The following is a 22478-nucleotide window of genomic DNA, read 5'->3' on the forward strand; positions in this document are numbered from 1 at the left end:
AGTGATTAGCATTGTTAATGACAAGAATTTAACTCCCGCAGTCGGAAGTTTGGTATCACAAGTTTTCTCCAAAGTTTCCTTGCAAGTTCCTAACTGCATCCAAGCCAACAACTTGACGCATCGATACAAACGTCACTGCGTTGTGTATGCATGGAGGGCGCGCAACATTATTTGTCAAGAGAAGTGTTGTATAGCTCCGCAAGATCAATGACCTATAGCAAATTTGTTTACACTCGATCATGATCAACTCCAGGCCGCATGTGTGCACAGATGCATACAGAGGTCTCTATTCTATTGACAAATTACCGTGCAGTTTATCGCACCATTAGGAACTCACATATTGAAAGCAAATAATATTGCAGATAGTGATTGATATCCTGCAAAATATAATTGTTGTATGTGACATTTACTGAAAGTGTTAAAAATAAGAAAATTTGTATTCTTTTACTTTTCCAAATTTAAAAAAAAAGAAATGAAAAGGTGATGTTAATTTTGACAAATTTCGATTTCCTAGCCATGAATTCAGAGATATAATTAGAACTAACTTTCCTAAATTTAGGAAGAATCACACGCTTCAAGTATTAATTGATAGGTAGCAGCTGCTAATAGATGTTCCATTTTCGCAACATTTATGCAAAATCTGAGTCACGATGGAGAACGCGTAATTGCCAAAAATTGCTACTCTGGCATCAATCTTCTCGTTAGTCATCCGCAACAGTTACGCAACGAAAGACCGTGATCTCTCAAAGGAAAAAAAGTAAAGGTAGTCGAACTGAAAAATGAGTCAATAAATTTCCTCAAAACGGATACGTTGTCCGTATAAATCTCGCGGTGAAAATTCCGATACCTGTTCCTTTACAAAAATCAAGAGCGAGAGAAAGCGTTGCGTGTCAGTGTAGCAACAATTCTTTTGCAGCAAACAGAGAAATATTTTTCTATTACTTCAGACGCATTTACTCACAAATACAGGAGTCTTGCAAATTCCTACTCATCCACTGCACTTTAAAATGTTTGAAAATATGTGATCCATGAATTAATTTCACAAAGCGAGGTAAATTGAAACGTGAGAAGAAACAGAAGAAGCTTTTCTGTGAATAGAAATACAAATGAGTTCTTATGATAAAATTCTGTGTCAGGTGAATTAGTTAAAACTGTCCAAAATTTGTTTCAGCTACTGTGACAATGAATTTGCTAAAATTTAAAAACCTCGACATAAGAATTTTATAATAATAATAATTCCATTAAGTGTCTATTCATGTCGTTTCAAACGTTTCCATGTAGGTCGTCGAATGAAACGCAAAACGTTCTCGTAGCATAGAAAATAATAATTTATTCAGCGTTTAGCGGAAATATAAACGTACAATATACTGCGGGAGAACATTTCATTCGGAACGAACATAAACCTTGACTATCCTGTCCAAATATCAATGGTGAATGACTGTGGAATACAGCGAGGCATTATTGGTAAACCCAGGAAATAAATATCTCGCGCCCTAATGCAAATACATGGCTAATTTGATGGAATTGCTCTGTGTCAGAAACGCGTGGGACCAATCGTAGACTTTGTTACTAGTGATGCATTTGTGTCAGGGTATGTGATATTTTTTGACAAAAGCACAGGTTTTTTTTCGTGACTGATATCGTCCTCTAAAAGTTATAAAAGGGTAATTACAATCCTCGTCGTCATCTAAAAACGTATCAAGAAGCTTGATCGATAAATTTCTCTAAACATTCCACCCACGACCTCCCTGCTTCTTATTCGGGATAAAACTGTAACGCGCTTTCAAGCTTTCGCGCTTAATGCACACGGATGTACAATGGATTCTCTGCGTGTGAATTCGTGTGTGCACGCTGGTTCCCACGATTGCATTCGTTCATTTTTTATGTTTAATTCTGAACCTTGTTTCTCTGTTCGTAGCGAGAACAGACTTGTAGAGCGCGCTGCATGGCCTGGTTCTAAATATTCACACAATGGTGAGGAGAACGTGTTACTTCTTGAATAAACATTTGGATCTGATAGGAGGTGACTGATACAGTTCGAAGTGAGGGAGAAAGATGAAGAATGAATATTGTATCAATCTGTATAAATAAGATACTGAAAGAGAAGGAAGAATAATGAAAAATGAAAAATTAGAAGTAAAATCAACAAATAGTAATGGGTAAAAAAATACAGTCGTAAAAATTTCTCTTTAAACAGATTATTCAAAGTCTAAGTCGAGTGAAATTAAAAATTACCTATGTTGAATGAACTATCAGGCACCTAAGTTAAAATAAGTACAATGGAACTCGCCAAGAAAGTTCCATCGCGAGAATCTGAAAAGGTTCTGAAAGCTACACTGTGACGAAAAGAATCCATTGTACCGCCGTTTATTGCTTTTTTAATATCCGGTTCAAAATGCGCGATCGCGTGCGAAAGCCCCTTAAAACGCGATATATCGTGCACGATTCTCACTTTCTGTGCTCCATACTACCTAGCCTATGTAAATAAACGTTATAAAAGGTCGCATAATCAACGGGTCGTGAATGGATTTTTCTGCATTTTACGGAATAATTATCGCGTAATAATACTCACATTCATCTTGTACAGTTACATGTACATATATATATATCTCTATAAATGTGTGTACGGTGACTGTCATTCGACTTTGCGTGGGGGTTGAATTTTTTAATGGAAGCTAAAAAAATCAGCATCGATCTATCTTATATTCTTTTCCAATTTTAGCTTTATCTTTGATTCTTGATCTAAGAGTGTTTATGAATTAAGTAATGTTTCCACTTCTAAAAAATACCTACAATAAAAACAAGATTGAGTGGTCCCCAAGATTATCAAATAGGCATTACCACTATATGACTGAACTATCATAAATAGGGGTAGTGTTTAGCGTGAATGAGTCAAGAAAGCAATTCTTAAGGACCACCTAACTTTGTCGAATTTGATCTCGAACAAAAATAAAGCTACACGTTAAGGAGAAGATTTTAGTAGCTCCCACTTGATTACGATGTCTAATATGAATACGAATGACAGCGACTGTACCCATATAATAATACTAGGTCGTAAGAAGCATTTCATTTACGTATCCTAGGTATCAACGACACATTATTCTCACGATTACCATTAACTTTCTCCTATGTCGTACATATGTATAAAGTAATGCACTCGCTCTAATGATAAATTATCGTACTTACAGTAATTCAACAGAGGAAAGATAAAACAATTGCATAATTACACCGCGTTAAGTCTCATTTGGCCGACGAATTGCACGTTTTCAAAGGAAACCGCCCTATACTATATCACCTTCCGCATATCGGTGTTTTAAAAAGTACTGTCATTTCGATCTGTACACTTGGCAGTCTCCCTTCCCTCTCTCTGATAACGTCTTGAATCTTAAAAATATAATTATACAGGGCGACCATCAATTTTTCACAATAAAAATGTAAAGTAGAAATTTGCATCCGTGCAAACAACCTTCGACAAGCTCTCAATATGATTTCAGTAGAAGTTCAAGGAAGTGATCAACACTCCAACTCGATCTATCGTAGACGTCAAAAATTCTCTGCCTTCTGCAGTCGACGGTATCGGAATTAGCTGACAACTTTCTACACACTGCTGAAAGAGTGGTCTCCCACGGCCTCTTTCCGCGACATTCAATTATTAGAGCAGCTGTTGTGACCTTTGTGTCGTAGAATGCAATTTCAATCGAACAACTGTTCAAGAAACACTAGAAATCCTCTACTCCTCCACTCAAAAACTATACAAAAAAAATCGTGTGGTACAACAAAATCTGAAAGTTACTTTACAAGCTGCATCAAGGGACATTGCACTAATTTTCAATGAACATTCCCAATGCTTGACTCCAGAAAGGAACCTTCCAGTCAGCGACTCGTGGATACCAAAATGGGAGTACTTTTTACGACACTGAATACTAGTATGCGTTAAATCGATCTGCTGAACACGTACACGTAACACAACAGCGCAACAAGTATATTATTTCGCCGCTACTCTACCACGTAAATTACTTCCAGTTTATAATTACACAATATACGCGCGGGGCAATAATGGAAATGTATACGCGCGAATATTAAACTGGATAGACAGCGTCGCCAAAAAACAACGTTCTCCTATAAAGACGCGCAAGGAAGATTACGACAATAACAGAGCTAAAAGCTGTTCGCCGTTTCGTTCGACACGGCTGTTGTCAGAGCAAAAGAAACTGGCTACACGAAGTCACTAATTAAATCTACCCCCATCATCTTGTCTCTTGGTGTTTCTTATTTTCGAAACAGAAGAGAACTCACGTGAAAATGCACAAGTGTTCATTTTCCTTCGAAATGGAGGAACAATTACGAGTGGCCAGTTGATTTTGGTCTGACTGTAAGTTAATCGGAGAACGGAAACTATCGGTGCTAGAAAAGCCCGACGAAAGAACAGATTTTTAATGCGCGATATGGATGTTCTACTCTGAAATTTTTGAGATTGTAACACTTTCGATGGTTTAGATTACAGTTAGGAAATATTTGTGAATGGTGTGGAAGGAGTTTTGGAGGAGAATTTTGAGAAGAAGGAAGATTATGTGGAAAATAAATTGAAGAAATGCAGTGTCCTTTGCAGCCATGAAAAAAGAAATTGAAGCTACCAAGAGTAACCAATAGTCCCAAAAAATTAGCTTGAAATTCATTTCATTTTAGAAAGTCAGATTTAAAATAATCGGAGGACTAATTTCGTACTCCAAGTCATCTAATTAATTCTGAGTCCAATCTCGCTTAAGAGTATTTCACAAAACGTTTTCCTTTACGATTGAACAGTTACGCCGCGCAAGAAATATTGGCTCAAACGAAGCCACAAATTGCGTCACTTTTTGTTTCCTCACTGCCCCTGCCGAGGGAACGATAAATTCAACAAAGGCCCCATTATACGAAAATACGGAAGATAAGTCGAACATAATGATGCGAGGAATTACGAACGAGTAGTTACCAATTAAATCGAATAAATCCGATCAGAATCACTATGCCTGTTTTCAGCAAATGCAATTTATCAATAGCTTTTTCTACTTCGAGTAGTTATAAATCGCCCTCAAATGGTAATAATTTAAACTATGGACGTTCCATTCATCTAAAAACTATAGAAATTAAAAAAAATCTAGACTGCATAACTGGTGGTTAATATTAATCAGGTCTGGGATTCAGGATTTTTATGGATTCCAATATTTGTTTGGAAAGAAAGTATGGTTTTCCTGTTTCATGAAAATTGTACCTAATTCTGCTTTTTATTTCTTTGTAGACCAGTATTTTCATCAGATCCATATTGTGTCTTAAACTATGATCGTATTAATAAATTATTGTCTTCGTTATTGTTTAAAATTTGGCTCTTTTCAATGAATTTTTTAATTCCCCTACCTATTTCAGCTAATTTTGTATTTCGTCAGTTCTTGTCAAAGACTTCAATGAAAACACGAATGATCAAAGTTTTGTTTGGCAGATGAGCACCGAAAAATCTGTTCTTCGGTTCAGGCCCGAAAACGAACACACGAAAGGAGGAATTTCTGCTGTGACGCCTCGAAGCGTCGCGATGAAATCTCGACGAGAGTCGGGGAAACGACGACAACGACCACTTGTAAAAACTACGGTTTAACTATACAGTACAGTAAAATACGAGACGCGGGGTGTCTGGTTTTGGAACGAAGCGATTAATACCTGAACATTCCTTGCGTTCTGCTCCGAGATGTATCTGCAGAGGAAAAAATTGAACAAATTGTTACTCTGCTCATTTCGTTAACATTTTGCTAACGTTAGTAGTGTTAATGTACTGTTTCGATGCAAATCAGCGTGCAGTTTTAATCCTATTCCCTATTTTCTTTCGAAATTGTCTGCCAAATGGTGTAAGTGAGTATGTATTCTATAATAATAAGCTAAATTGTTAGAAAAAGAATCTAAAATAAATGACAATTCATTATCAATGAAAAAATAGTATTGAAGTGTGAATACTGTTTTCTGCCACTTTACAACCTACTAGCAAATCAAAGAATTAAACATGTAAGTGTTCTCAAGAAATTAGAATCTAATCAGGGATTACTAACCTGAGCAGTGATTTCTCGTTTCTCCAAAGGGCACGGTCCATCGTCCACGAACACCTCAGCCTCAATAGCTTTGGGATTTCCATCGAAAATGGCTCCTGCTATTGTCGGTCTGTCGGGAGTCTTCCTCTTTCCCGTCGATTTCGCGTCTCGGTTCGTAGAACTCCCCACAGAACCATTTTCATCAGGACCTCTCGCACCGATCACCGTGTATCCACCTTGAAACTTCACCGACTTCTTCCTTTTAACCTTCCCAGACTGCGTGCTCGAATCGCCACCAGATTTTTGTGTCTGATCTGTTTTCTTCGTTCCCGCATCCTTCAGGACTTTTGCATCGCGACTGTAAACCCGACTGGGCTCTTCCTGCTCGATTTCAGGTTTGGCAGATTTGGTCTCCTTCTCAGCTGACCCAGTTAATTTCTCGAAGCTCTTGGTTACTGCAGGCCCTTGAAAATGGTCCTTCCTTACGTCGAGGGTCTTTTCCTCTATAGCTCTCGCCTCCAGACCCCGACGAATGCTGCACACCGACTGGTGTCCCATCTTGACCCTGTCCACCTTATCTCTATCGTTAGTTTTAGAATCTTTGTCGATCGTCGCCTCACGCCGAATCTCGTAGTACTTAACGAAGCTCCTAACTCTACCTGGGGTTATTGCGAAAGTCTCGCGGGATTGGTCATCACTTACAGCTACGGGTGTTGCGGCCCTGTTATTGTCATTCTTATTACAATGGGGTCGAGGAATCCTCCTAACTATGGCACTCTTTTCTTCGCTAATCGTCCTCCTGCTTAATTCTAACTGCTTGCCACCGAAACTTCGATCGTCGTTTACCCCGTGGCCGGGTCTCTTCAGCTCGCTAGCTTCTGCGTCAGTCTTTTCACTGCGATCTGCGCTCTGCAGAGTCTTCGAGGGGACCTTAGCGTCTCCCGTGATTGGGAGAGTCGGGTCACTTCTGCAACCTTCGACATGGACCTCCGCTGTGGACTTCGATGGTTCTGGGTCATAATCGTTCTTAGACTCCTGTGATCTGTGGACGTCCACCTTCACTAGTCTGCTATTGGCGGAGACTTCGCTGGTTTTGAGCGACTTGCTGGCCTCGATTCTGGATCTAGGATTACTAGTTTGAGTTTTCTCAGATTTTGAAGGCAGCTGATTACTCTTGTCAGGCACTAGATCTTGTTTGTGTATCGAATTTTGTGTGAAGAATTCATTATCGTGAGGATTGGTTGTGTCTTCCAGAGGGACAGAGTAATTTTTGTGATCTAGTGAGAGAATCTTCTTCTTTGGGTTTAAGCACTTGCAGCTAGTTTCTTTTGAAATTCCATCTTGCAAAGTATTTATAGTTTGGGTGCAACTTTCCTGGACCAATGGAGAACTCTGCGCAAGATTCTCTCCGAGCAATTCGCTGATCTTGTTGCTCAAGTATTCAGTCTGACTCACCACCTTCGATTCAATAGTTTCTTCCTTGTGGTTCTGCTGAATGGCAGTCGTTACCTCTAGAGAATCTTCAACTACAATTTGGTTTCCCACACTTACCGGTTTTAGTTTGATGCTGCTAAAATTAGAAAGCAGCTCATTCAGCACGTCGCACTTCGCTTCGCCAGCGTTTTTCTTACTTGATTGGATAATCTTAGGCGACCTCGACTTTACAGCAGCGTTCGCCTCTTTTTCTTTGGATTCTATGAGATTCCTCTGAATCTCTGAGTCCAATTTTATGGATTGGTTTAACCTGCTCGCAAGTGTTTGTTCTGTTTTGTTGTCCTCTTCTAGTAGGTCTAATTCTTCGCGAGTCACTGTTAAGGATGGTTTTAGGTGAGCAGCAATGATCACACAATTCGCTGAAATGTTCAGTATTTCAGCTGATTCCTCAGATAACATGTTTTCTAGGAATGAGTTTCGTCGAATGTTGACTGGAACGCTAAAATTTTCTTTCTTTTTATAGACCTCGTCATCTATGGAATTGTTCTGAGAAAATTTAATATTTTCAATTTCTCTCTCACTGTGTTTAGTGATTACCTCTTGGGTAATTTCTTCAGGTTTATTTGAAGCTGCATGACAACAGCTATCACTCGTTGCTTCAAAGCTTTTCGTATCTTCTTGAGATTCATTTAATGAGAAATATTGAGTCTTCGCATTTCGATACGATTCGTTCAGAAAAAGTTTTCTTTTGTACTCTTGAGTGGATCTGCTGGATAAACTATTTGCTAGTTGTTTTTCATCAGCTTCTATCTTTTTTTCTGTCGAGGACACTTTTTTATCTCCTTCAATATTCAATTTGCTCGATATTAAATACTCTTCCATCATACTATTTCCTGCTTTATTTACAGCTGACGTTTGTTCAAGATCTTCATCCTTCGATTTATCCATTTTCAATTCTCGTTCACTGGTATTGAAATGCTCGTCACTGGCTGAAGCTTCTCGTTTAAGCGTGTTACTTACTTTGCTTAAGGCCAAGTGTTGCTCAATAATTTCACTCACGATTTCTTCCGTACTCTTTAATCCCCCTTCACTCACATCAATATTATTTTCCTTTCCAGAAATTTGGTTTGACAAATCCTTTACAGCTTGAGACTCTTCCATCTTTGAACTATCGTCTTTGACCTTACCCAACACGAAATCCCATTTCGACAGACATTCGATTTTCGGCTTCGTAAAACTCACCTCCGTTTTACTTAGGTCAATGGCTTTCAGCTTCGCCACCTTCCACTTCGATTCAAACGATTCTTTCTGCAAGTCCAAGGAAATCGAACTATCAATGACATTGTTCGGCTCAACAGCATCTTCGCTCTCATCAAACGACTCTTGAACTAAATCATTGGATGTGAAATTGTCCAACGATGGCCATACATGATCCTCCTTCGTCTTCAATATTGAATGAAATGGAACGTCACCGAATTCGTCAGGGTCCTCGAACACTTCTTCCTCGTCAACGCTCTCATCGCCAACCGTGCCATCAACCTCATCGGTGATCTCCGTCAACTGCACCGAGCTAGAACGACTGTACTCGACTACTTCATCAGCTAAGGGTTCGATATTTTGCAAACTGTCGCACGTGTCCTCCTTATCTTCACTAAGATCGTGATCAGGTGTCGAAGAGCTAGGCGATTCAATGACGAACCTCACCTTGGTTAGACGAGGAACTGGTGGCTGTTCCTCGTAGCTGTCGTAGCACATTGGTGCAGATGATCGACGAATGTTCACTCTGTTGCTCCTGTCGAGGTAGTCTTCAAAGACAAAGCGACTGGAGTCTTCAAACTTCTCGATAAATTGGTCCGCGAAGGTGGTATGCCATCTGTCCAAACACTTCTCGAAGGGTAGGTTCGTCGTGGTAACACGGAAGCAGAGATCGTTCTCCTCGTCGTCCAAGGAGTGCTGGAACGTGTCGCGAAGGGAGTCTTGAAGAGAATTGGCGACCTCCTCGGTTCTCTCTGCCTCAGTATCAGTCTCTGGCTGCAGCGTGTTGGACATCACGTTCTGAAAATCATGCAGCGTGAAAAGCAGCGGTGGATACCTATTTGGTTCCTTCCTCAGAGACTCGAACATAGGAAATGGCCGCTCTTTGGGCGGTTCAGTGACGTAGTTCCCATTGTAACTATCGTTCTTGTCACTTGCATCAACGCTTGTCTCCTTCGTGGGTATTAAATCTGTGTCCTCAAATTGTAGAGACGATGGCTGAGAAGACCCTCCCGCCTCGTTGGAACTTAGACTGTTCAGCGATTCTTCCGCGTCCTCGGCTGCCCGATTGTCTGACACCATTTTCTCTTGCGCATTCTTCGCTGTGTGGGACTTCACTCTTCGTGCTGCTCGCGGCGGCGGCGGCGGCGGTGCCAAACGCTTCCTGTCTGCCTTCTTGAAACCCGGTGACGTCCTTTGAGGAGATTTTGCAGTCGTCGCGAACTTCCCTTTTCGCTTCTTGCGTCTCGGCGGGACTGGCGGCGTGTTTGTAGACTCCACGTCTGAAACAGCCATTGATGGGATTCTTGTTAGTCTACTGTTTGTAAAAAGCGTTTAAAAGACGCACAAAACTCTGGTAAAATAATAAAAAAAAAATTGGTAGTAGTCTACGATTCTTTTTCTTTTTGGAGAAGTTTCTGAAGAAATTCAGAATTAATTGGTACTCTCAGAATTAACTTATCAGTGCTCTCCAAACCATTAAAAATTGAGGAACAAAGCTAGAAGATGAATATTTTTTTAAAAAAGGTGGAAGCTTTGAACGTCCAATTTCTTCGATTCAATTTAACAGGAAAATTCACTTCCTATCTATTTACACAACCTATCACGTTTCAGTTTGTCTAAAAAACTAACAGGAAACACTTGCTATCATTTAATAGCAAAACGTCAGTGTAAACATATTTACATTTGTGCATTTTGGAGATTTGTAGGTCTTATGGTTCGCGGGTGTTTTTGAGGTAACTCGAGTTCCGGAAACGCGTGACTGACCACGGCCTAAGACCGCCCGAGAGATACTAAAGGTGATTCTCTACAAATGACACACGATCCTCCACACCCCTCACCCCGTGACGCCTGGTCAATAGCAGTGATTCAGTAACGCTGCCAAGTTTAAATTTCCTATTGAATGAAGGAAGACCCTAACGAGACGTCTGGTAAAATGCTAAAATCGATGATATCTCCAAGCGTGACCCAAGTTGCGAGCAGCAATCACATTCTGAGCCCTATTTCGTCTGGACATATTGTAATTATTTAACTTTATTAAATCACTGTAAGCTGCTAATTTTATTTAATATTTAACGAGCTTTTGCTCCTTCAACAATCTTAATTTCCAACAGAAAAATTCCCTCGGATACGACTGATTATCGTCTTGGGGATTGTATATCACAGCTTTCTGTTTAGTCTACAGATAGAATAAGTTCCCTTTCTCAACGAGAATCCGATTTACTATGACAATATAATAAGAATTTAATTGAGAAATTTGAAATTGCATTGAATATTGCAGGTGTACAGAATATTTTGCATCAGTAATTTTCTTCAAAATCAGACTCGAGTTTTTCTTTTCAATTTAGACGACAAGCTTGCCGTGACGGTCTATATAAAATGAGTAAACAGAAAGTGTAGGAAATGGTGCCGCCTCGAACTCGGAGCAAGGCTTCGCCCGCTAACTGGATAAAAATAATTCGATTAGGTTACGTAGGCAGTACAACTACGTTCGAACGTAATGGACGTAACAACCTTAATAGTATTTTCTGCAGGATTTTACGCATACGAGCACCGACTATGCGTCACTGGAGAGCCAAAATTTAAAGAACAAGCGGAAGCTCATCATGGTGAGCTGAACTACTAAGATCTCATTAATGTATTGTCTACACTGGTTATTCATGAAAGGGATTGAGCAACTTAAGAGATTGATTCTATCCCTTGTAAGTATAAGAAAGAAATTGCAGAAACTTCCCTTCTATATTTCTGCTCAGTTTATAATCGTAAAAAAGTTTCAAGACGATGCAATTTAATTTTCTCCTACGTTGTTCTACTATGTAACTAAATAATGTTATCATTATTGTTAGTAACTTACGTTTCGTCGATTAAATGAATACTTGGCGACTGGTCCTGCTGACATCGAAGTCCTCAATACTGAGCAACATACTAGCAGACTTGAGTGCTCCGTTATCGACAAGATCGCTCATGTACAGACTGTTTGCATTGTGATTACCCATTGCACTGGATGCAGCACTACTGTACGCGCTCGATGTGTTTTGCACGGATGCACCATCGGTGGTCCTTTGAACGAGCCATTTATTCATCACACTCGACGTATCCGCTTCCGAAGACACGTCGAATCTTATGTCGCTGAAATCGATAAGAAAGAATTTTGATGTCTTTTTTTCTGACGGATCGACAACTAGCATTTTATCTCTTGTGGACATTTTATTATAGTTGATTATGTACTCGTGTAGTGTTAACAGGTTTTTAGAAAAGTTGAAATTTTGAGAAAAACAACTATTCTTCAAGAAGAAGATTATAGATATGTATAATGTTATTTAAAAACGTCGTGAATTTGTAAGTCTTGGGACAAAATTAGAAAAGTGGACAAGATAAGATAAAATTCACAGTATTTCGTGATATCTCAATTTTAAAAATAAGACTTCCTATTTTCTATCAATATATGAATCTTATTTTAAATAAGATAAAAAGTGTCCTACTCACTTCAAATAATTATTATCTACAACAGCCTGTTCGTGATTCTGCCTGGAGGTCACGTTCTTCCGCGTGATAGCCTGAGAGAGGACCATCTCGATCGTGTCAGACGAGCTCTGCAGCATCTTCAGAGCGTCCTCATACCGCAAGTGCAATAAATTCTGCCCGTTTATCGCCACGATACGATCGCCTGGAGCCAATAAATTTCGCTGAAATTAATGAGACCAGGTCGCTGAAAAATAGCATTTCGAGGCTTACCTTTGTTCACGTTTCCAGCCATATCGGCGGATCCTCCCACTGAAACTGCTTGGACATACACGCCACCGTCGTTACCCTCTGTCACTTGCAACCCTATGCTGCCACCGTGACCCCTCTCTAACTTAATCTTTTGTAGGATTCGCTCCTCAGCGAAGGACAACTCCTCCAGCCGAGCTACCAGGGAAGCTGACATGGATTCGTCTTCGGTAACATGGAACGTCTCGTCGTCTGTGCGAATGTCAGCGTCTGGAGGATAAAAGATGGGGTTGCGTTAGAAAGCACCCCCATATGGGTAACAGGGTTAGTGGATCTGTTACTCACTGAGCACGTAAGCTTCCGGTTGAGGGGACTCTGTCGAGCGCGCGGACAAAGATTGGATCGATGATTCCGTGTCTGATTTTAGCGATAGGGATTCCATGTCGTCGGTAAGGGCGGTGTCCTTCTGGGCGAGGCTGCTGTAGATTGCTCGCGTTCCCATTTTCACCCCCAGACGTCGTGGCAAACTGGGCGTTCGGTAACCACTCGACTGCCTCGATGTAGCATAGTTCGGTAAGCTCGAAGTCTTCATCTGCAACACGTACGCGATCCAACTTGTGTTAAGCTTCTTAGATATAGTAGGCAATGACTAGCTTCTAAATTTGTTTAACTTTGCATCTCTGCAAAGCTGATTATCTTGACTGAATTCTCAAATATGTAACATGAAAATTCTTTTATAGATAATTTTAGGCAGACTTCTTTTTAATTCAGTATTTTAAATGTAACTTGTTGAAGTCAATGTTAAAAATTCATTCACCTTGTGCAACGACTTCTTCACATCAGAAACGTCCCACACCTCCTCAGGAACTGGAAATTCACTTTTCCTCGAAATCCCCACTTTGTTGATCGCAGCGTACAGTTCCTCAGGATTGTCAGGCTTCTCCAACTGGTCCACGTCATTGGAGGACATAATTTTCGGAAGAGAATAACCACACTCAGTTTCTGTTCCTAACTCTATCCTGGGGCAATTGTAAAGTTTCCCGTCACTTTTAATTCCCTTCGCGTCCAACGAGAGTGGCTCGTTGGGTGTCATTAAACTTCTTTCGGACTCGTCTTCTGTGTCACGGGACTCGCCCTCTGGCTCCAATCGAACGTTCACTTGTGCATAAAGTGCATCCTCCTCGAAGGAATAAAGAGGAGGTTCGTGGAGCTCGTCCTTTGGCTTGGTCACCGTGTTGGTGTCCTTCTGGGGATTCTCGTTCTCTTTATTCTGGTACTCTTCTAGCTGCATTGCGTAATTAGGCTTCAGCTGTGCGTTTTTCACCGTGTTTGCTATGGCGATTTTGGTCTTCGTGTCGTACGATTTGGTTTTTGAGGGCGAAGCTTTTGTTTCTATTGTAAGAGGTACTCCAAACTCTGGAAACCATTTTTTTACAATATGAAGCTCGTATTTAATATACAATGCCTGATTTTGAAATTTTTTGAGTACTTTCAAATGTAGAATTTTGTAGCTCAATAATTATCAGTTTTCAAAAAATTCTTAATTGGATAATAAAATTCAAAAACATCTGAAAGGAAAAATTGTTTCAATGGAGGACATGAAACGATTGATATCAACAAATTTGTCATAAAATTTTTCACGTAAGATGAGTTCATTAATAAATGCTTCTTCTATTTAAATGCTAATATTATTCTGCAGGTACTGCAATCTGTTACACGAGTTTCGTACTTAAACTTATTCTGTGTATTGAAACGTACCTTTCGCGAGCCCCTGAAGCGAGGTAAGCTCCGAGCGCAGCGTCAAGAAGAACTGATGGTGCAAAGAAGTGAGTTTGAAGGCGAAGTAACTTCTGAAAAGGCGAGAAATACGCTAATATAAAACCCAATGCTTCCACGGTGTCTCGTGTCGCGCATTAAATCGTCTTTCACATTCCATTCAGCAGCCAAAACGTAAAGCTGCTTGCTACTTCCCTTTTACAGTAAACTAATTCACCATTCCCATTTAATCCTCCCTCACTTTTACAATCTAATTGAATTTACCCTCAAAACGTAGCCTCGTTTCTCGTTATTCTTATACAGATAAAACAGATTTCATTCAACGAAGATAAAACATCTACGTCCACCCAGTAGCCAGTTAATTAAACGTGGACTTACTTTCGGTGATCCATTCTCAGCTTAAATTTACACCGCTTCCCGTTCACTTTGCTGTAAACTACCAAGCAGCTCTTGCTGTAGCTCAGCGTCTGAATATCTTTCCATTGAAACTGGGCCAGTTCGACCCTTTCCCTCGGTTCACCTCCCCTCTCGAACAGCTTCAACCCTTGCGAGTGGATCGCCAGCCACACATTACTCTCCGATTTCTTCTTACTACTTTTGCCACCTTTACTCCCATTGATATTATTATTGTTGTTCACAGTATTATTATTGTTGCAAGCCTCCTGCCGACACTTGGACAACTTATGGGCGCCATAGATATCATTTGAGGTGGCACTTCTAGTTAAACCCTGAGGTTTGGACTCTTCTCCGCCATAAGGAATTTTGGGCAGGTTTTCGCAGGAGCCTAATCGAAGGATTTGTACTCTGCCGCACAGTGGATACTGTTGAGCCTTGCCATAAATAGTATCTGTGGCGTCCAGCAAAGCGTCTGTCGAATTCTCACTGGTCTTTCGCCTCCTTTGCTGTGTCATCACTTTCTCAAGTTCCTTTGAGTCCACTGTGGCGATATAATAGTGAGACCCATAATCTGGTAGAATTTGTGCGTGAGCTATGAACATCTCCTCGGCCTTGTTCGAGTCCAAGCCTCGTCTGTCACGGTGGGCCTGGTGCAGACGAGCTCGAAGAGCCTCTGTTCCTCCATTGGTCGACTGTGATTTATACTGATCCACGTTCAGGATCAGAGACTCTGGGATGTAGTGCTCCAGTAGGAAATAGTCGCCACAACCGTGTTCCTAGATTGAAGGGTGCAAGAAGCCATTGGTTATTATGGTGAAATGATAGGGGTGTAATGAGAGCTGCTAATGGATGTTGAGATGCCTATTGAGGACTCAGGGGGATTGATAACTAGAGTAGGAAAATAGTCTTAGATAATATGGATAATGGAAACTTGTTACAAGAATATTCGTCTGAACAATATGAAGATGATCTTTCTACTTAGATCACTTATTTTATGTATAGTATTTATCTTAAATAATGTTTTCTGTCAGCAATTCTGTTGTCAAATGTAATAACTAATTTATTACTTTTTTATATTTAATGATTCCATAATCAAGTTGTTTTTGCAAGGAACATTTACTTCATTCACATGCGTAAATTCCATAAATCTTTTATCTACTCACGTTCAGGTTATAATTCCCGAATTCTGCTTGAAGAGCAAGTCCAGTCAAGTTAATTAATTCGTGGTACGGACACACCAGCTGTTGCTCCAATATACATCGTCGTATTTGTAGATAGAGTAGGTGCTTCGATATCCAACTCCTGAACAAGTACGTCATAATTAAACATAATTGACGTTTGAACAATCAGACTTTCTAGTGGAATTTATGAGAAAGAATGAGTGATAAATTCCAAAGACGAGGTGAAGTTTATTTAGACCATGAGTAAAGAATAAATTTAAATTGATAAGTCTGTCTAAAACATACCGCGAAAATAGGAAGGTGTCAGCCAGGGAATAAATCTCTGAGTTGCTTTCTGCGAAAAGCCAGGGTGCAAAGGTTAACCATGAAAAAGAGTCTCGAGCGTACCTTATACCACGAAGAGAGGGCAGAAAGAATCTAAGCCTCAGATACAGCATAAAACTGGTTGGAAGACCCAGGAGACCTTTACTCTTGCCGCTACTTAGCCAGCCTGGCGGTGCAACCTTATTCAATTTAGTGTCAGGGGGTAAGATTGCGAAATCGCCTGCCAACAGCACGGCCAGACCAAGGGTGAAGTTTTCGTCGAGGCTTTCGGCTTGCACAATAGCCTGTAACCATTTGCAACAGACATATTACGTGCAGCAATGTGATTACACAGGATCAGAATAGACAATTGTCTGATTAAATACCTGGATAAATTATATGTATGAAATTTAGGGTCTGAAAATATTCAACTTCCTAAATCGATGAGAAGCTTCTTATACTTTTGAGACAATTATGAATCATTTCATGCTGGGTATATTTATTATTTTACAATTGCCTAGATTTTTTAAGATTTATAACAGCTAATCTTTATGATTTATAAAACACTGTGCAGGGTCAGTGTAATAATGGAAGAAAATAGATCATAGTGAGCACCCTCTTGGAATCGGATCTTCCAGAATGATTGATGTTTGTTTCAGACTACACGAACGTTAATCGTTACTATCGCATAACTCATGGTTTGTGGATTTGTCGTATATAACGATTAACCCTGGCAGAATGCCAGAATTTCTCCTGAGCTCACACTGGCATTTGTGGTCTCACGAACAACCACCTACATCTTGGTCCTTATTGTCTAATACTGAGCAGCCATTTAACCGACACGTTTATAAGATACGAATAGAGTGGTTCAAAGTCTATTCACGTGTACAAATTTTAGGTTGACTTGAAAGATGCAGAAACAAATATCTGATGAATAATTAATAGTAGAAGACAAGATAATTGTATTGACTAAATTTTTAAGCCTTATTTATAACATTTTTTAGAAATTATTCACTAGGACTGCAAGAAATATTTTATCGGTTTGCTTAAATCTTCTTCATACTAGTTTCCATGTACATTACTAGTTTCCATTCTAATCATATTTTAAACGTCAGTTACAAATGGACTGATAAGTGCGGGTTATCAGTATATTACAACTTGTCAGACATAGGCATGACTCACAAGCTATGAATAGAATTGAAATATAAATTTTTCGAAATTCAGTACGTAGTGATATTATACGTAATTTGATTACTTCCTTTCCACTTTTCATCACACAGAAAAAATAAATGCCATTGACATTTCTCTATAAAAATGTTTTCTATCTACATCATCGTGGAAAATCCATTCGTTTCTGTAAATGACATAATACATATCATTCACATATAATTGCCCAGCAAATTGAATCTCTTATCATCGAGGGACACTCTCAATGGAAAACTCTCGCGTCAGTTCCCACTTTCGATTGAACTTCACCACTTTTCCATCTTCGAAAAGCGATGTGGGTGTGCTTCAAATCGATTTAGTTGAATATCTTTATAATAAAACTCAAACAAATACTAAAAATCGATTTTCAACGAAAGCAAATGCATTAAAAATTTATTTATTTTTCATTACCTGAAACAGATCACCAGCTGTGACTTTTTGAGGATCACAAGTTACCTCCACTCGTTGACCAGTTAGCATTATTACAACTATTCGTCCAGAATTACCAGCCTGCAACAACAATTATTAAACCTGCCTTATTTTAATTGAAAATTATTATTTTTTAATTTATAATATATCTTAATAGTAAAATATGTTGTCAAAAATTAAATGGTTTTGTATTCTGAAGAAAACTTTTTATTCTTATATAAATAGTAGACACAAGGGCACCAACTTGTCATTATGATTTATGTCTAGTTAATAGCCGAAAACTATCCCTACCAATTTTTGGAGCATTCTATATCAAACTACGGTCAGATCTGAATGGAAGGGCCAAAACTCCAAAATCCGGTATGGTCTAGTGGCTAGGATACCTGGCTTTCACCCAGGAGGCTCGGGTTCGATTCCCGGTACCGGAATTAATTTTTTATTTTACTTTGATTACCTTTAATGAAGAATGTATTAAGAAATAATTCTAATTTTTTAATGCAATTTTATACAGTGATCGAGTTCATAATATCATATGTATCCCATTGTTTATGAACTCCAAAACTATATTTACACACATAATTAACAAAATTTTGTAAATATAGATTAATTGTTACCATACACTAAAGTAACAATATGTAGTATAAAATTTTTAATAATTGTGTATGTCCTACTTACAAAGCTACTTTAGAAGGTACTCTTTCAACTCCGGTATGGTCTAGTGGCTAGGATACCTGGCTTTCACCCAGGAGGCTCGGGTTCGATTCCCGGTACCGGAAATTTTTGCATTTTGTATTTTATTACAATAATAATTAACTTATTTTATGTGAAAAATGATGATAAGTTTTTTTGTGAATTATAGGATAATTTGCACAAAATATCCTTGAAATAATAATACTTTAAGGGAGAAATTATAATTTCTGAACTAAGCCATACCGAAATTCAGAGATGATAGACCATATTATTTCTCCATTTCTAAAAAATTAATTCCTTCTTTGCCTTCAACAAACACAGCATGAAATGTATTAAATATAGCAAATAAAGATTTGGCGTGATGTTTAGCAGACAGTTTCGGAGCAGGAGTCATGCTGTGTCCTCAACACCCTGCCATTAAGGAACAATATTCTGATTTTAAGGTAATGTAAGCAGGGTCGTAGGAGACCTCAGCTTTCTCTGTATCTGGAAGCAATCACTTTTCAGGCTTTCAATGACTTTGTCCCTGAGCAGTCATTAGCCATGCAGTCCCTGCGGCCACGTGTTCACTCTTGGGGGTCCGTCTTTATTGTAAGTTCTGGTCATAAAACTCTCAAAGTCCAAATACTAGTGGACTTTCTACATTCAATTCCACTTGAACATTATGTTGTTGCTAAGACATACTTGTATGCACTCCAATATTATATTTATTAATGCAGCGACCATAATTATTTGCAATATATTTATGCATTAATATTCCTTCATTTTGTATAAATATTCGAGTAATCAATACTCAATTTAACTATTACCTTTTCTTAAGTATATGACGGCAACTTAAACAATCTCAAAGAAAATCGTTCTCAACTCCGGTATGGTCTAGTGGCTAGGATACCTGGCTTTCACCCAGGAGGCTCGGGTTCGATTCCCGGTACCGGAAAATTTTTTATTATTTTTTCATTCAAAATATAAAAACTGTAATAATTTTTTTTAAATCAAAAATCCTTTTACTATAGGCTTATTGATTGTTCTACTTAAATATTCTTTATATAATACTTATAAATATCATCTCAATATTGGAGCATAAAATAAATATAATATAAATATGTAAAAGATATAGTCCAAAGATTTAGAAACTCTCAGCAAGAAAGAATTGCGTAATTCTTCCTCACAAAGAAATAAAAAATTATATTTTTTTTAATTAAAATGTGTTGAAAGATCCGATTTCTACTGTTGAAAAAGTACTCGGAACCAACTCCGGTATGGTCTAGTGGCTAGGATACCTGGCTCTCACCCAGGAGGCTCGGGTTCGATTCCCGGTACCGGAATACTTTTTTGTTGTTTAACAATTATTAGAACCACAATTTTACTATAAAACCTTTGTTATTGTGTTACTGTATTTTTGTAAAATATACTAACGTTATAAATAATATATTGCTTGCTTCCCTATGTGTAAGGTAAATGTCCCAGTACCTGGACACTTAAGATGTCAAACGTCCCAGTAAATGGACAACATTTTTAAGTATCTTTATACACGCATGTCAACTAAAATTGTACTCAATAGCTGGATACACTATTGTGTAATACATTAGAATTTAAGCTTAAAATTAATTAAAATTGACATTTGTGTTTAGGTACCGAGACATGGTCAGCTCCTGAGACATTTATTTTATAATGAAAAAAGCCACTTCGATTTTCATCACTTTTAAATCTCCCTATAAATCTAATATTATCAAAGACTTAACACTAGTAGTTTTAGTGCGAATGTCCCATAAAGTTAAGAATGTTGTCATTACCTTCACTTGGCCGACGCATAAGGACTTTGGTGGTTGATTGGCACGCACCACGAATTCTGGTCCAACACACTGCGCTTTGTTGAAAGACCTCGTTGGTCCACCCACCGTTCTGTACAACCGGGACGGCGCCCTTTGAACAGCTTTACCACGTCGAGCCCTCGGACCATTCTTTATCAGATTTCTGAAAGCATTGTTGGAGAATGTGTGCCATGAGCGCGTGTCGTTTAACAATAGACTCTAGAACAATGCAGACTTCGAAGAAATATTTCTTTCGTTCTGTTCTGTCATTCTACTAATTATCTATATTTTTCGCTCCGATTAAGAAACTTAACATTAGCAATCTATGATTTTTTAAAGAGTTCTTAATACTTTAGAAATTCTACAAAATTCAATTAAAGTTCTGTGTGCAATTTTAAAATATAGAATTTTTATAAATTATGTGATATAATTGACCTCATTTGTAGCTTTGAGTTCATGATGGAAAATGCATATGACGCACTAGAAATGCATCGATGTGGTCAGAGAAAAAGTGCAAAAGCCGTGCCTGCACTAATAGTACCTTCTCATTCCTTTTGACTCTGCCTGTGGGATTAACAAAAGCTTAGCGGAATGAACGCTCCACGGTACTACAGATTAGTCTTAAAATTTTGATTGCAATAAATCACTTTCTGATTGTATTGAAATTAATATACACCTAGGTATATATATTCTCCAATTTGACCAATTTTAAAATTCCCAAGAATCTCTTCAGTCAGTTCTCAATTTTTTATTACAACGTCTGTAGTAATACTTCAGTATCACTGCAAAATGGTGTTGCACTGTGACGTCGCGTAAATCCAAAATCAATGAGAGAAGCCCTCGATTTCAGAACGAATGGCGAGAACTCTTTCTACTTGACAAACACTGTTGTGTCGTTCTGAGCTTTAAGGTCTTACGCTCTCCTCGCTTTGAGGACAGTCGGTTCTAGAGGTAGGTGCGACCCAGATCGCTTGAAAGCATATATTAACGCGAACGTATGACTCGGGGGACAAACTTAATAATGCGGGTTGCGGAGGGGAACGAGAGTATTCGAAGAACTGTTTGACTGCCGCTCTCCACTCTAATTTAACGCCCCGTCTTCGTCTCGAGATTGATGAGATTCCAACGCGAAAGTACCACCAACTACAGCGATTCTAAATTTCCAGAAAGTAGATTCAAGATGGAATCGGGGTCATCTGGGTTCCTCTTTTTCCCTCTTCTGTCGCATTTGGACTTCAAGAATTTCATAGGGTCGCAGTTCGAATTGAGGTCCAGGAGAACTGTGTATAGACTCTTTTGTCTTTGATGTTGCAAAAGGGTCTCCAGAGAACGTATTTTATGTTCGGTGGAAAGAGAATCATTACGGGATTCTTCTTGTATGGAAAATAAAAATACTATCTGCTACACATCATTATTTTTAGTATCCAATACTGAAGTTTAATCCTTCAATTTATTGAAGATTGTGAAATCTTCTTATTCTGAGAAATGTTGAATGATTTGAGGATTTGAAAAATTCTAAATTTTCAAAATTAAGAATATTTGAATACTTATTTCAATTTTTGAATTTTCAAATGTTCCACAAATGGAACAAATTATTACGAATGTAAAAAATACATAGCTTACTCTAGAAATAGTAGATATGAGAGATTTTCATACTATTCCCTATCTAATACTAAAAGAAATTGACTTATCTATACATAATTCAAGAAGACTCAGCTTTAAGAATTTACATGATTAATAAATTAATTACCTGGGTGGTTTCGCAGGTGGTTCCGACTTGCTACTCTCTACATCAGAGAAGGGAGCCTTCTTCAGCGTAGTGATTATCCTCGGCGGCTTCGGTGGCCCCTGCACGCCTCTGACTTTCATGGAAGACACTGGATTTTGTTGTTGAACTCCCTGTTCCTCGTTTCCCCTACCAGCTGGACATCTGTGATCGCTTGTCGCCACATTTTCCGGAAGCCTTTTGAAATCCTCCTCCTGTTGATCCCTGTTGGGGAGCTGAGGATTCGAGTGCTGCCTACGCAACGCAGGATTTGCTCGTCCCACGGATTTCCCGTAAACTTCGTCACGTGCTCGCTCCGTCGACGACATTGCTATATCAGGATGGGAATAACCAGCTGCAGAAGGTCGCCTGCGGGACAAATTTGCATTTCTCAGAACTCGAATTCTGCTGTGTTCATCGAGAAAGTATTGTTCCACTGAACGTGCATCTCTGACCTTATATAGTTAAT

The 22478-nt window shown here is 38.9% G+C and overlaps 2 protein-coding genes and 4 non-coding genes across 6 annotated transcripts in view; 4 read left to right on the forward strand and 2 right to left on the reverse strand.

The window, feature by feature from the left end:
- Positions 1-5587: 5587 nt before the first annotated feature.
- LOC143182064 (uncharacterized) lies at positions 5588-10435 on the reverse strand. The gene is made up of 5 exons (XM_076382806.1): positions 10370-10435; positions 10322-10324; positions 10134-10240; positions 6075-10059; positions 5588-5725 (listed from the first exon to the last, which is right to left on the reverse strand). Exons 1-5 carry the CDS (start codon positions 10433-10435, stop codon positions 5630-5632), a joined length of 4257 nt encoding a protein of 1418 aa, XP_076238921.1. The 3' UTR covers positions 5588-5629.
- The window catches only part of LOC143182556 (uncharacterized), a 34122-nt gene continuing 21543 nt past the window's right edge, over positions 9900-22478 (reverse strand). The window contains exons 5-17 of the mRNA XM_076383604.1: positions 21995-22378; positions 20227-20407; positions 17726-17824; positions 16193-16413; positions 15788-15926; positions 14607-15400; positions 14211-14302; positions 13270-13868; positions 12798-13044; positions 12477-12722; positions 12228-12408; positions 11596-11870; positions 9900-10024 (exon numbers count right to left, since the gene is read on the reverse strand). Coding sequence (XP_076239719.1) covers positions 11606-11870; positions 12228-12408; positions 12477-12722; positions 12798-13044; positions 13270-13868; positions 14211-14302; positions 14607-15400; positions 15788-15926; positions 16193-16413; positions 17726-17824; positions 20227-20407; positions 21995-22378 — 3448 coding nt within the window. The 3' untranslated portion in view covers positions 9900-10024; positions 11596-11605. The remainder of the gene's footprint in view (positions 10025-11595; positions 11871-12227; positions 12409-12476; positions 12723-12797; positions 13045-13269; positions 13869-14210; positions 14303-14606; positions 15401-15787; positions 15927-16192; positions 16414-17725; positions 17825-20226; positions 20408-21994; positions 22379-22478) is intronic.
- On the forward strand, positions 18100-18171 carry Trnae-uuc (transfer RNA glutamic acid (anticodon UUC)). The gene has a single exon. It is a non-coding gene; the product is annotated as a tRNA-Glu (tRNA).
- On the forward strand, positions 18448-18519 carry Trnae-uuc (transfer RNA glutamic acid (anticodon UUC)). Its single transcript has one exon. It is a non-coding gene; the product is annotated as a tRNA-Glu (tRNA).
- Trnae-uuc (transfer RNA glutamic acid (anticodon UUC)) lies at positions 19299-19370 on the forward strand. The gene has a single exon. It is a non-coding gene; the product is annotated as a tRNA-Glu (tRNA).
- Trnae-cuc (transfer RNA glutamic acid (anticodon CUC)) lies at positions 19687-19758 on the forward strand. Its single transcript has one exon. It is a non-coding gene; the product is annotated as a tRNA-Glu (tRNA).

Source organism: Calliopsis andreniformis, chromosome 8 (genome assembly GCF_051401765.1).
Source record: "Calliopsis andreniformis isolate RMS-2024a chromosome 8, iyCalAndr_principal, whole genome shotgun sequence".
Lineage (NCBI taxonomy): Eukaryota > Metazoa > Arthropoda > Insecta > Hymenoptera > Andrenidae > Calliopsis > Calliopsis andreniformis.

Bases quoted from the DNA above. Each gene is read 5' to 3' on its own strand.
- LOC143182064 (XM_076382806.1), bottom strand. From the start codon at position 10,435: ATGCACAAATGTAAATATGTTTACACTGACGTTTTGCTATTAAATGAT. The intron at 10,060-10,133 runs GTAGACTACTAC...TTTTACAAACAG, and splicing joins CTCCAAAAAGAAAAAGAATC to TAGACTAACAAGAATCCCAT. The intron at 5,726-6,074 runs GTTAGTAATCCC...TTTCCTCTGCAG, and splicing joins AACGAGAAATCACTGCTCAG to ATACATCTCGGAGCAGAACG.